The following is a 14,936-nucleotide window of genomic DNA, read 5'->3' on the forward strand; positions in this document are numbered from 1 at the left end:
AAGCTCAGAAAACATTAAGAGGCCATACTGTACACTACAGTATAAAGTCCTTCTGATTAACAGGTGAATGGCGATTACTCAGCTACCATGAGCACCAGTTGTGACACATCTAACTTTGTCAGATGGTTTATTGAATCATGCAATCCAAGTCATATCAGCAGCCAGATACAGCCGTACATCCTGTCAACACTGTGCAGTACATTAAGGCAGGAAAAAATAAAAACAGGTTATGTACAGTCAACATCTTAAGAGTTCTCTAGAACGTACACAGTTGTAAACAGCGACCACAGCTATGTTTCATCCCAGGGTGGAAAAATGCACACAAGTGGTTTGTTAAAAGGGAAAATCCACCTCAGTATACAGACTATCACAGAGGAGACAGTCATTTTAAAATAGGTCTCTCCTTAAACTGAAAAGCAGAGACACACTGTAAATGTGTTTGTGTGTTTTTGTAGAAAGTGAATGTTACTGGGTGGACTTCCCCTCGGTATCACATCAACTATTCATTCCTGGTTGACAGTGCTGATCCAAACTACAGTATACAGTATGTGTTGCATGAATAGAAACAAATCAGATTAAATGTGAATGCATTTTATAGCACATAGTATCATGGTGACAATAATACAGTAGCAAAGTGGAAAGCACTCTGGGTAATGTTCTCTCCACTGACACTTCCACAAAATACTGACAGATAAAAGATAATTATAGTTTCCTCTTTGTTGCCGCTCTATTGCCATTTCTCTCTGTGCAGCAATGTGGCACTAATAAATCTAAAGACATTATAACTAAACTGACTATGATCATTGCTCCAATGTCTCTGCTAAACCTCTACTGTACATTACTTGAATACAACAACTGTGGAGTGAATATAAGGCACTTTGATGTGATTAGCAGCTGAACTACAACCTAAGAGGGGCTTCATATCTTGGCTATTCTGACTGCGCAGCCAACCACACACACAGACACATAGGTCTCTTGAATCACTAATTCACTCACACACATACACACGGTAGCTATAGCTATCCATTGTATTATCACATGCCAGAATTTTTTTTAGACCTCACTGATTCACTGCACTGTGGGTGCTCTGCACATCCTCATATGGCTATATTAACATCACAATCATGCAACAAAACCTGTTCATCTTTGGCCACCAATCCTTACAGAAAAACAAGCATAACACATTTGGCAAAAAAAAAAAAAGATTCTGATTAGTCATTTAACAACAACAACAACAACAACAACAACAACAACAATAACAACAACAACAAAAACAAAAACAGCTTAAGAGGATAATGAACACTGTTTCATTATGCAGATATTACTGCAGGAATGAGGGCACTGCATTTTCATAACTGTGTATGAACTGCTTTGTAATAAAATATAACAATTCACTAAATAAAGCTGAAAAGTAAGAAAACATTTACAGTAAGCCATCATTTTGGTACATACAGACAGTTACATTCTTCAGTAACAAAACTACTAACCATTTGTGCATAGTTTTAACATGAACAGACAATCGGAGCTACAGGAATAGATTCTGATATGCAAAATGATCGATTCTAGACAGTTTTACTACCGACGCAAGAGGATCCTTCATTACTTATATAAGAACCAGTCATTATGCCAAGTTAAAATGTATCCACTGCAGATATAAGATATGATTTCAAAGATATAGAGTTCATAGATTCACATACCAAGATTCTTAAGAATACTGTTCAAAAGGCAATCGTTTTGAATCGTGATGTTTGTGATAAAACAATATAAATCATTCAGCAGGTACTAAAGTGAGAGTACAAGTACATTAAGTGGATATGAAGGAAGTCCACACCAGCCTGATGTTTAGAAAGTCCTGTCATGTTCAGACTGTACTGCTGTGTTTTTTCTTCATGTCATAACTTCTAACTATCTTACATTACCACCAAGTGCTCAGTGACTTCCATTTCCAGATCAACATCATTCCTTCACTATCTGAGTCTTCACACTCAAGGCTGCCAGGTAAATGAAACAACAGTGCATAGTAGTGTGCTACTGAGGTATCCTGTACTAAGATATCCACATAGAAATGGGTCCTGGGGTGAAATGGGCTCTGGAGGGGAGACAAGATGTGTTGGTTCGGTTCAGAACTGTCTCACACATAGATCCCCTCTGGGTTCAGGCCAGAACTGAGAGGGCTGTGGAGGACCCGGAGGTGACTGGACATCGGGTGGGACGACACAGGGCGCTTCAGTGAGCCAGTGAGGGGAACTAAATCTGACAAGAAAACGTGTGAAAAGACAGAAAATTTGAAATGAAACTCTGAATGGAAGTGTATATTAAAATTTGACTGAAAAGAAAAAACAAAACAAACTTTATTCGCTTGTGGCATTTGACAGCTGAGTGAAGTCAATTCACTGATGAAGACAGTAAGATTTGGTATAAATCTGTGGAAAAAGCCAAACTCCTGTTTCAAAAAGTTAGGACTTAAGTGTGCCTAAATGTATTTCTGTGATTTGGTGCAAAATAGTTACAATTAACATATTTAAAATGTTCATTATTTATCTAAATTCGTAAAAAGTACCAATAAATTCCTTTTTACAAAACACAGTCCTGTGTGTGCCTCAGGATGCTGCCACCAGGGGGCACCGCAGAGCTGTGCAGCAAATCAGCAGATACTGTGAATTTTATGGCCCAGGACAAAAGCTTTTGCTGATTTTACACATATGAACTGAGACAGTTACTAGAAGCACATGAACACTCAATTCAATACTTTTCATAATTGAAATCCATAACCATGAAGTTTAATAAAGAGCCCCACAACTTAAAACAATGCAATTCTGAAGTACTTGTCATGTAGTAAGAAAAATCTCTTGGAAGAAGTCAAATATTTAAGTTTGATTGAGATTGTGTTATCTGTTGTGTGAAGGATTTTAACCAAAATCATCTAAAACAGCTCTAACTATTATCTATCACTGACAACACTCTACGTGTTTCTGTTTCACACAGCCATCCAATTCATTTCGGAGTACTTATAATGCACTTACAACGCCATTTTATATGAACGTGAGTTTTTAAAGCAGTGGACACTTGGAACACTAAGTTATTCATAGGTATGCTTGAAGATAGAGTTTTAACTTAATGTGTATGTTTGCACATTCAGATGTAGACATTTATTTCTATGCTTGCAGGCTATTTTTCTGTGCATTTAGGTTTCAGCCTATAAACTATGTTTTGCAAGCCTGGATATCCAGCTCTTTGCCTATGAGCTTAATTTTACGAGCTGGTCTCAACCTCAAACTTGTTTCTGAAAGTCAGCCTCAATTAGTACTCATGACTCATTATGGTGTTAGTACTATAGTATTGTAAAGTTTTTAATTAGCAGCTAGCCAATAGCTGCTAATGGGGCTAGCCTCTGTTGCGTTGTGACTGCTCTCCCTTTATTCGGTGCTTGTGGTTTATGTGGAAGCTCTCTGCTGGTCTCCTGAAGGATGACAGAGCTTTGGTCCAATGAGTCTAACACAGAAACTGCTGAGCATGTGACAGAGGGACAGCCTGATGGAAGGAGTGAAGGACAGACAGAGAACGTACAGTGATTGAATAACGCCAGGTCTGCCTGCATCCAGGCAGCTGTTGGCATGGAGACTATAACTGCCACTGAAGTGGGTAAAAACTAATACTGTACTCTCCACTACCCCCTGCCCCCTCCTCATTTTCTCTATCACAATCTCACACACACACACACACACACACACACACACACACACACACACACACACACACACACTTGAACACTGAACTGAGTTATTTCCTCTCAGCAGGCTGTCAAGACATGAGATAGAGGAAAAAAAAAAAAAAAGCACCCGAACGAAATTACTTTACTAATGCACAGGCAAACTGCACTTCATGCACTTTAACAAGACATTTGTCACCTATGATTGGCAAGAGAAACGCTTTTCCTTAGACAACCTGCACTCTGACATGTGATTAAGTTGTGATTCCTGATTTGGGTCAAATCAGTTCAGATCAGGTAGAGTTTGGTTACTATTACATTTGAAACCTGCCATGCGGCATGGGTTAAATCTTTAACATCAAAGATATTCCTCGGGAGAAAACAAAATCCACTCATTTAATGTTTACAATAAAATGACATTACCTATAGCATGACTGTTGTGGCTACTTTCTTCCTCAGCGGGTTCAGCAGGCAGCACTGTGACTTTGGTGCCTGTCTGCTTGATGAACTGCTGCAGGTTAACTTGCCTCAGCTCCTTGGTCAGCTGCTCCAGCTCGTGCTGCATGTCCTTCAATGAAACAGCACCAAGACAAAGTGATTTGTCAGGAAACGATAAAGCAAACAGGCAAACCAGCAGCTCGAAACTGACTTCTGCAGGCACAGATTACATGAAACTGTGTTTGAGTATTTGAGTCCAGGCAGAAGCAACATTACTTTAATGGTTCATGTTTTGACAGTTTCAGTTATTATTAAACACATCAGGTGTCTTGCGCCGGCACGAACATGATCATTTTGTGTTTATCATAATTTTGTTTAACCAACTGACACCACCTCATATGTGCGTGGGAGACAGAGTGAGACTTCTCATAGTCTTAACTAAAATACAGTATCATGACTCAAGATTAACACATTATTTGTTACACCAAAAAAAACCCTAGTTAAGCTGTTACATTTTTCTAACTACATAAAACAAACAAATAAAATCAGACACTAACTTTTATATATTCTACTGATTCTAAACAAAGATTTAAAGTCTCAAGCAGAAATATGGCTGTGCAACATCACAGGCTCTGTAGAAGAAAACCTGCTCCCTATATAAATATGAAGGGCTCATTCTAAGATGACAAAACACAATGATTATACACTAATGAAAACATAATTATGAATACAGCCAATCGATCTCCCTAAATCCTACATACTGGCCTTTTAAACTGGCACTAGTTCAGCATCACAGTGAGGGACGATTCAGTTGGACAGACGCTTAAATGCATTCTTGCTGAAGGATGGTCTCCCTTATCCCTGCATCTCCCTGAAGCACTATTTTTACTCACAGTAGTGAAGAATAGGTACTCAAATGTATCTCACCTGCAGTTTTTTGCTGCTTTGTCCAAGGGACCTGTCCACAGCTCTGCAGCTGCTCTCCAGCTGCACGGCCTGTCGCTCCTGGGACTTCAGCTCTGCTTTAAACCTGAGGACCTGAGCCCGAGCCTCTGCCTCACTGACCCACTGGGTCTCCTGCCGCTCCCTCTGCAGCCGCTCCTCTTCCAGACCTGCCTCCACACCCTGATGGGACACCGAGACAAACAGCTAAGTAAAAAGAAGAAAACTGCATACTACACAATATGCAAACATCACTAGAATGGCTGGTAGTAGCTAAAGTCAACTACTCTTTGATCGTCGGGTGGTTATATTTATCTTTTCCCAAAACTTGTTACAAAAATATACATTTTTATCCTGAAATCTCCCACAGATAGCACACCTGTACCATTGCCAGCTTTTCTTCAATCTCCAGTTCACAGCCCTGCAGGCGTCCTCGTAGCTCCTGCAGTCTTTCCTCCAGCTGTCTCTCACTCTCTAACTCAATCTGCAGCTCAGTGGCCCAAAACTCTTCCTCCTCCATCTCCGCCTCATTCTTCCTCAGGTGCTTCTCCAGCCTCATGATCTCCTCTGTCAGCCCTCCTCCTGCAGCTGGGTCCCCAATGTACCCTCCACCTCGCCCCCCTCTCCCCTCAGCCCAGGCCTGCAGCTCAGCCTCATAGGCCTCCAGCTTCTTCTCCAGCACATTAAGAGTCTCTCTCTGTATACCGACCAGTCTGACCAGATCTTCCATGCGGCAGGCCCACAGGCCCGGAGATGCGGTCCCGATGGCTGGTCCTCCATGGTGGTGAATCCCACCGTTTCCCAGAAGAAGTCTTCGTTTAGCCTCAGCCTCCCCGATCCGCCCCCCACTCAGTATCTCCCTAAGGCCTCTGGGTGCACCGGTGAACGTGAGAGACTTGCGGCGCGGTTCACGGCGGCGGAGGGAGCGATCGTTGGGATGGCGAAGCTTCGCAAGAGGAGGGAGGCTCTGCCGATGCAGCCCACGTTCAGGTCCCCTGAGCGAGGGTCCTTCTGAGGGGGGTCGTTCAGTCAAGGAGGGGCCTGTGCGATGCAGGATCAGCTGGACATCACCAGCATACTGGCCCCAGGTGTTCAAAGACGCCACAGGGCTCTCATGAGGGGCTAGGTGACGCTCGGTGTCCCGCCATTTTTCTACCAGAGTGTATCTCCCAGTGCGACCTGTAAACATCAACAACACACTTTGAAAAAAAAAAAAAAAAAAAAAAAAGTGACTTCACACTAATTTTCTCATGCTTGCCACATTACAATGATTGTGACTGAATGTGAAACTGCTTCATGCTGTTTTGACCACCAGGAGGTAGAAAGACACAGTCGGGATATTCTACCAGCCTATGGAGCTGCACACAACTGTCTACTCAAATATTCAGCAGACACAGAGCAACATTATCATCACATTGGTGTCGGGTTTCATCATTTTTCCGTCTAAAAGTTAAAAAGTTAAAATTTCAACCAGCTGGTCTGCGTGTGGTTTCTGAAAACAGCTTACAGTGGTTTTATGAGTGAGACGAGAGCATTAAGTCTCAACCATACAGTGAAAGGCTGCAGGCTGGAGAACAGAGCTATCAGCCACAAGGGTAGAAAAGCTGTGTAGATCTACAGGGTTGGGGTGATTCAATGTTTATCACAAATAATTTGCTTAATGCTGTTTAGAGAAACCTAAACGTAACACTTGTAGTTGTGTGTAGACAGAAACACGTGTAAAATGCTTAGTACCAAAACGATGCTGACTTAACTCATAGTATATATATTTTTAATATAAAGGTAGAGGAGGGGGCTCAGAAGTGCTGCATTCTCAGTTTGGCAGGAGATGGAGGGATGAGTCAGACTTTCCCTGCTACTACCCTCCGCTTTGTGGGAAGTGATGTCAATTCAGTCTGCTCAAGTGCCCCCGTTCCTGAAGGACCCAATGGGGGGGGGGGGGGGGGGGGGGGTTGCTTAGACCCAAGAAAATACCAATAAAGCCTCTGACTAGAACCCACTGAATCTCAGCAAGAGCTTAACATGTAGGCAGGAGACTCAAATTCATCAGTTTTTTTTCCTCATGAGGACTTCTTTTCAGTTAACAAGAGGCATTTTGGATATTTGGATATGTTCAAATTCTCCAAGGGTGAAGAAAATTGGGAAAGTTTCCAGGGTTGCAATGAAAGTGAATATCATATTAACCAAAAGATTTCATGTACAACTCAGAAAGAAATTCAAAAACTGTTACATACTACAGGGATATTTTAGCTCAGCACTTTTGTATACGGCTTTAAGGTGCAGGTGAAAGTAAAATGGAAATGTTGAACAATGAGATTATCCTAAACTTTAACTTATGGTGAAGCAAAACCTGTCGTTGATGGTAGGGTAACACAGAGGTGAACTATAGAGCCACGCCCTAATAATATTTCATTGGTTTAAAATGAAGAGACACCATAGAGTGTCTGCAGGTTTTCTGCTGCTTTACCTGAAGTCTCTCCATTTCTCCATCAGTGTGATATGGAGCAATCACTCAACAACAACAGAAATAACCTGGTGACAAAAGTGGCCCGATCAAAAATTCAGCATGTGGAAACTGTCATTAACTGTTCCCTGTGAAACCATGACAGCACCGCAATGATTTAATATCCGTGGTATAAGCCTACCATCGGATCAGAACTATATAATCATCTGACCCATATGTACGTGACACTGTTTTCCAACTTATTTGTACTAGCTAACAAGTGTCTTTAAATAGCTGTTTCCTGTTTTCACAAATTCTGTTGATTGACTCATATACTATATATAAGCCAGTAACATGACACAGGAAATTGTTGCATTGTATAGCCCGATTCAACAACCAAGTTACTGCAGTAAAAATAGACGGCAGAAAGCTTTTTCGAGCTTTTCTTTTAATATATAAAATGATTTACCTATGGCCTGGGCCAGAGCAATCACCACTTCCTGGCACGTGGTTGCCTCAGTGACCCCACATACGACCCTCTGGACTCCATCCACCCAGACCTTGAGCTCCATGTTGGGTCAGAAGTGAGGGGGCTGGTTTTGGTGTGTTGGCCCCGACATTATTGAAGGCCCCAGCAGTGCAGGGCAGTCGAAGCCCCTCTGGCTACTTCTCTGGAAAGGAAACGAAAAGGAAAACAGGAAACAGTTAGTCAGGATGTGCTCAAGGGCAGGGTTATAATGCTCAGTCACTTCTAAGGGAAAGCCTTTATAGACATACAAACAGTTCTGCCTTTAGTAATACCTACTAACACAAGCACTCAAATAAGAAAATACAAGGTACAGACAAGTGTTTTTAGCAGTGGCTCAAGGTAAGGTAAGGATTCCCCAGTTGAGAATGGACAGCCAGGCATGCCAGGACCAGCTGGATATCACACTGTTGTTTTGTTCTTCTCTATGAATAGGTACATGTCTGTTGGGGGTAAAAGAAGAGTGTGCCAGCAGACATTCCCAAGCCCAGTTCCTGCTTTTGTACAAAGAATTACATGGAAGCAGCAAAGACAGAGCAGGAAGACGGGCTCAGTGACACAGAGCAGATGGGAACAGAGAGAGAAACAGAGAAGGCAGAGAATGTAATTTAAAAAAGAAGAAAAGTCAGAATCACATGAGAGTGGAGCAGACGCAAACAGAATGGAGTACTGCCTACAGGGTCATTAGAGCAGTCAATATTATGATAAGTAAAAATACAACAACACATTAAAGATGGGTGTGTCTTCATCAAGCTGGTTACCACGGAAATGATGCAATTTCAAGTTGGACAAAAGCACCTATGCAGATATGAAAAGGTGAACTGGTTACTCACATTACCAGGCTTAGAAAGCACATGTTCAAAATGTGAAGGTTAACTACTGACAGTGTATGAAAAACCCATTTAAAGGAACAGATCCTTCAAAACGTTCTTCAAGGACAGTGTGCAGGGAGAGAATGAATGGCATCGCTCCAGATCTGTATCACTCTCCATGGATCTAACCTTCGCTGCACCTACACTACTGAGTCAAAAGGTCCTTTTGTTCACCAACCCCCCACCAATTACACCTCCCCCAGGCCACGTATTCTCTATCCACCTTCACAAAGTCACCAGTCTGTCCTACCCACAACCCACTGTTTTTCTAAATATGGTAAAGACATTAAGCAGTACTGAAGAGTAACATTTGTAGAAAGAGACCACTGGAGATGCAACTAATGATTATTCAATCTTTTTCGTTACTCAATTGTTTACTTAATAAATACTCAATAAAATGGTCAAAAATACCCATCACAAGTTCCTAAAGCCCATGTGACATCTTCAAATTGCTTGCTTTGCCTGATTAACAAAACCCTGAAGTGTTACATAAAAACAGAGACAAGCAACAAATCCTCACAGCTGAGAAACTAAAAAAAACCCCAGCAAATTCTGCCAATTTTCAAGTGTGTATTAAGCATACAAATTTTGTGTTAATCTAGTACTAACCATGCGTGAATTTGCATGTACTTGAGTGTCACTTTTGTCGGTGTTCCGGCTCCTGATCACTCTATTCTTGGTGTATTCACAGCTGGTTGGAAAGTGCTTTTGTCCTTCATTCAGACTGCCCTTAAATGGCATTAAGGGCTGAAGGTTGGAGAGGAAGAGGAAAATAGTCAGACACATGCACAGCATACTGCAAGATTTTTCTGCAGTGACCCAAAACACTGTCACCATTTTTGTTTAACCCCCCTCTCTGGGGGGATAAGGAAACAGTAATAGGGACTGAATAGGTCTTGATGCAAAGCAGGCATAACGGATCAGCCTGGGAAAACGTTTGGATACACTGGAGGGGGGGAGGAGAAAGTTCCCAAAAAAATACTACCTGTGCAGTAAAGACAAAACAAACAGGCTGCTTCAATGCCTCTTTCTTGCACAAGCTCAAGAAGACTCAGTGGGACAGTTACAAATGTCACTTGCTCTGGTCCGGACTTGTAACATTTATATTCATTAACATTAACCCAGAAAACCCAACTGATGATACAGGCACAGCGGTGTGGGGCAGAGTGCCATCCTGTGCTCTGGAAGCTCCATTCCTCTGGCCTGTCAAGGGCAGAGCCTGGGGAGATGCCCGCTCCCTGATCTGTGCAGCTCAGCGTATGCCAGACAGGCATTTCATGAGGCTGAGGAGGGCTTAAATTTCTGTGAATTCTATTAAAGCTCAGTTGCGAGATGATCAACTGCAGCAAAACCTCAAGCCCAGATGACTTCAGCGCCTGCCAGGATTTTGTTTCAGTCTTGTATCAGTTAAGTAGTGTGGACTCAAGATGAGTTTCTCTCTGAGCAGTGAGGTGTGTGAGCAGCACTGAGCAGCCTGCACGCCCACCTCCACGGCTGCTGGTGACACTTCTCCAGGCCTACAGGAACACACCGAGTTGGCAGGGAAAATGCTTCAACTGGCTGCTGGTGTAAACAATCTACCATATGTTCCTGTGGGGGCTCCAGCACGACCAACACAGCAACATACACCATGAAGAAATACTGTAAGAGCTTCTACTGTAGGAGCTTTTATAAAAAAAAAAAAAAAAGGTGCTGCCTCTTTTGGGGATTTACAGTCTGTCAAGCATCACAAACTGGCCCACGCATGATGCAGTTGAGCAGTTTTCTGAACAAGGGGGCATTTGGGGAAAAACAAAATGGGCATTCATTACATTAAAACAAAACCAAGAGCGAGCTCGACTCAGGAGATCCAGGCAGAGAAAAATGATCTCACAGGAAAACACTAAGGTTTCACAAATACCTTCATGAGCAGATGCTATTACACAATGCATCTTGTCCTTATTGTTGACTATTACTATCACTAAGGTGGAAAACAATACAGCCATTTCACAAAACACAGAAGTTTGGCCATTGTAAGTCTGAACCAGATGCACACATAGCGAATGAAAACGAGTAACTAATTTATGATAGAGGGCTTCTGACGTGCACAACTCCCCCACGCTATTGTTAATTAAAAACAATGGGATACTTCTTACAGACTGGAGCAACAGCAGTCTGTTATAGTACTTAAACTTCCTTGTCTATTGCGAACCAAACTTTAATTCAAATTACACTCCCTGTAGAGTAACATGTAATTACTAACAATTTATTCTCTGCTGTAATTGCTAACAGATCTGTTGTGAAATAGATCTCCGTGAGCAGCCAGAGACAGACGCTGGTTTATTGTGGAGGCACTGGTGGTGACTTGGTTGGAACAAACTGGAGAAGTCTTTTTCCTCACTTTCAGTTCTTCCAGACTGTCATCAAGAGCTACAGCCCAGAGTAATCACTGAGCCTAAAGCATATCTGGGTGGCAACAGTATACCATTATTGTAAGGATCGGACCCCTGCGGTTAGAAGTTAATGGTTTTGCAGTGGGAACAAGATAAAGAAATTCCTCATCACAAATATGCCAGCCTGGCCTGTATACAATACTCTCTGCAAATGTAAACATTACAGAACATGGTGAAGACTGTTGCCAGAGACGGGCCTTGATCCTGTAGAGTGGAAACTGATAACAACCTGGGTATGCATTCCTTGGCTGTGAGAATGCGACAGGCCGTGACTAAGAGATAAGCAAGCTATGGCTGCCCTGTGATCTTGATGGCTATGCAGCATGCAACGGCTATGCAATGAACTGCACCCTGTTGAAATGGCAAATTCAACGTCAGCACAGTTGTGTTTGCAACATAATGCATGAATGAAATGAGCTGACATTTCAGAAAAACTAAGAAGTTGGACCAAAGTTTCTGTGGATTTCCTACTGGTATCTTTTTCTTTCTATTTTTCACAGTGTCAGCATCCTCCCAGGTAATTTGGTGTCTCAGCTGCATTAGTCTCTACACATCGATGACACCTAATGTCTGCAATGAAGATATGTGTCAATTTATATGCAATTGATAGGTGACACGGTTTATTAATAAGAAGATAAAGGACATTTGCAAAAAAAGAAAAGCTTTTGAAAACGGTGTGTTGTAGCCCGACTACTTAAAGAATCAAAGTAACCCAAAAATATAGACAAAGACAAAAACAAAAAACAAACAAACAAACAAAACAACACACAAAGAAAAAAAAAAAACAAGCATTGGCAAGCATTTTCTCTGAATTTTAGTTCCAACTCCAAATATGTGCTCTTATTCCAATCTGAAAACTGGCGTGTTTGGGATTATACACACAACACCCACAGCTTCTGTGAGCCTTCCAGTTGTCCCTGCCCTGGAGCAAGCCTCCCCCTTCTTCTCTCTCTCTCTCTCTCTGTGCCTGGCTGATATTAAACTATTAAGCACTGAAGCAGCCTCCCCTATTTGAGAGGTCAGTGCTGGCAGAATCTCGAACATCTGGACGGCACGTTCAGCCAGCAATAATGCCGTCTTTGTTCCCTTGCCATATTGACTGTTCACTATCCAGCTTTGAAGAGCCAGCAGGGCAGGCGGCCGGCTCCTGCACTGGGGCAGAGGCACAGCGGGGCAACAAGAGGCCTCAGGCCAAGGTTTACATGTTACAGCGGTTTGTAAAACATCATCTGGTGTTGAATCACACTCCTGCATATAAGCATTTATAGAACTAAAATGGTTTTACGGCAGCAGCTGGAAGGGCAGGCCCACAGGAAAAGTGGCACAACTTATTTTTTTTTCCAGTCTGTAGGCAGTTCTTTGCAAACTGGTCTTCATGGTGCCATGACACCATTAAACACAGCAAAGACCACTGAATTACATGATTCTATTTCTACACTAAAGCAATCCTTGAAGATCACAAAGCATAAGGCTGTAAAACCTTGGCTGAGTGCAGCAACTCCACAGGTTGGTTCTGCAACACCTGGTGTATGTTTCTGAGTAGAGAGGAGGACTGGGGCCTTAGATAGAAAGAACCGTGAGTGATCTTTTTTTTCATAGACTCTCTTTTGATTACTGATATATAAATATTGTGGAGATCATGAGAGCTTGTTCTGTTTACAGAAGATGCTCAGCCTCATGAGAGACTGTTTCGTGGAAAAAAAAAAAAAGGGCAAAGCAACATTTTTTTTAAGTGAAGGTTGAACAAAACATTTCGGCCTGTTAAGATGATACTGCGAGATAATAAAGTCAGAATTAAACTCACAAAGCTTTCAAGTGGTCTTATTCCACCAACTGCCAGGTAAAAACACAATTGAGAAGAGCATTAGCTTGACATTTCAGAACTGAACATCCTGGAGGACACGACACATTAGTGCTTTCGCTCATTAAAAGGCACCCCCACCTCATATAGTTGGTGTCGAGTGGGACGAGGCTGGAGAAATGGCGATTCTGGGCTGTAGTGGGCTCAGAGAGTAGCCTAACTATTCCACTACAGAAATGTTTCCGTTATCTCAGCCTCCTCACAACTACAACGGGCTCAGGCTGCAGCAAATTCTGCTCTAATTATAATCCGCGTAACGGCCTTACCTTCACGGTGCAAACAGGATTCAACTCAGTGCTCCCGATCCGAGGCGAAGTTCAGGGGGGAAAACACAGGTAAAGACGAGAATTCCGCAAAATGTTGTCCTTCTTTCAGCATTGCCCAGTAAATCACTTCCAACGAACTGCGACAAAGTAGCGCTCAGCTGCTGGACAGAAACAAAACACAACAACAACACAACGCCTCCGACAAACGGATTGTTGACGTTTGGGTCCTCTGTCCGAAAGTTTGCGCCTGTCCCCTCCGTGCGCTGTGGTCTTTTGCGGTCTCACCGATGAGCTGCGGAAATTGCCCCTCTCCCCTGTTTCATTACTCCTGCTGGTAAATACATCGCATTGGAACTGGGACACCGCAAGGCATTGTGGACTGTTTAAAGCTGCAATACACTCTGAGGGGGAAGCCACCTGCAGCCAACTTTCACACATCCAGGACATCTGAACAGCAGAAAGAGGAGCAGAGACTCTTCTCTGGATGAAGATGCTGACAGAAGGAGCCCCACCTAAAATAATACGACACGAAATTATTAGCGGTGGCTCTGGGCGAGGTCAATCCTGTCATCGAAAGTCTAATATATCATGAAACTGAACTAATAGAAATGTATAGTTTGCTTTCCGGATGTTTCCGTAAAAAATGCTTTTGATCAAGGGGAGTTGAGAAAGTTTTTCCATAACAGATCTGTTTTCAGAGCAAGGAGCATTCATTCAAAGGTACTGCAGAACAGCAGCCTAAAAACTACTTTTCTGAAACATAACTATCCTGCTATTATACATACATATTAAAATGATGGCGAAAAATGCCACGCACTTGGAAGAACTAGCACATTTCACATCATACAGGTATACCATAAAAACACAGTGGGACAGGTTCACTATTTAAGGAAGAACACACAGTGTCAGTGTCTGTCTAAATGAACAAATTGGATTGTTATATACAAAGACGCAAACGCTACATAAAAAAAAAAACCAAAACAAACAAAAATAAAAAACACTTACTGAATCTGGTAAAACACAATTTTTGTTACACACAATGAAATAAATTAATATAAACAGTCCTTATGGATTAAACAGTGGATTACACTGTTACACAGGTGACAATGCAAAATAATTAGTTCTGTGTCACCTGACACATTATTTATACCTACTTAAGCAAAAGATGAACTGAATCATGTAACTGGAGCAGCTGATGAACCTTAGGCAATGGGACCATGCATAAATGGAGGTTTACTGCCCTCTTGTGACAGAACAGAACTTCCTGTTGTAATAAAATTGTCAGCTGAAACTGTCATGTCTTTTTTCAGCAATCTGCTAGGTTTCCAGGACCCAGGGGTGGTGTAATCAGCCGGTTTAAGTGCTCTTACTCATCAGGTCTGGTTAAATCAGCATTACAGTTTAATTCTTTGACGTGATGTGTCTCCTAAGGCGAGAAATATGAGTT

General features: G+C 42.2%; 1 protein-coding gene across 3 annotated transcripts; it reads right to left on the minus strand.

The window, feature by feature from the left end:
- Positions 1–110: 110 nt before the first annotated feature.
- LOC139635457 (ras association domain-containing protein 8) lies at positions 111–13,845 on the minus strand. Of its 3 annotated transcripts, none has more exons than XM_071502840.1 (6): positions 13,490–13,845; positions 8,002–8,203; positions 5,475–6,268; positions 5,075–5,272; positions 4,133–4,277; positions 111–2,253 (listed from the first exon to the last, which is right to left on the minus strand). In XM_071502840.1, exons 2-6 carry the CDS (start codon positions 8,102–8,104, stop codon positions 2,132–2,134), a joined length of 1,362 nt encoding a protein of 453 aa, XP_071358941.1. In that variant the 5' UTR covers positions 8,105–8,203; positions 13,490–13,845; the 3' UTR covers positions 111–2,131. The 3 variants fall into 3 exon arrangements, with proteins under 3 accessions (XP_071358941.1, XP_071358928.1, XP_071358934.1); XM_071502827.1 differs by having other exon boundaries at positions 5,469–6,268; positions 13,490–13,816; XM_071502833.1 differs by lacking the exon at positions 13,490–13,845 and adding an exon at positions 13,305–13,327 and having other exon boundaries at positions 5,469–6,268.
- Positions 13,846–14,936: the final 1,091 nt, after the last annotated feature.

The sequence above is a fragment of the Trachinotus anak genome, unplaced genomic scaffold (assembly GCF_046630095.1).
Source record: "Trachinotus anak isolate AG129_WGS33_773 ecotype Australia unplaced genomic scaffold, CSIRO_AGI_Tana_v1 ptg000002l, whole genome shotgun sequence".
Taxonomy (NCBI): domain Eukaryota; kingdom Metazoa; phylum Chordata; class Actinopteri; order Carangiformes; family Carangidae; genus Trachinotus; species Trachinotus anak.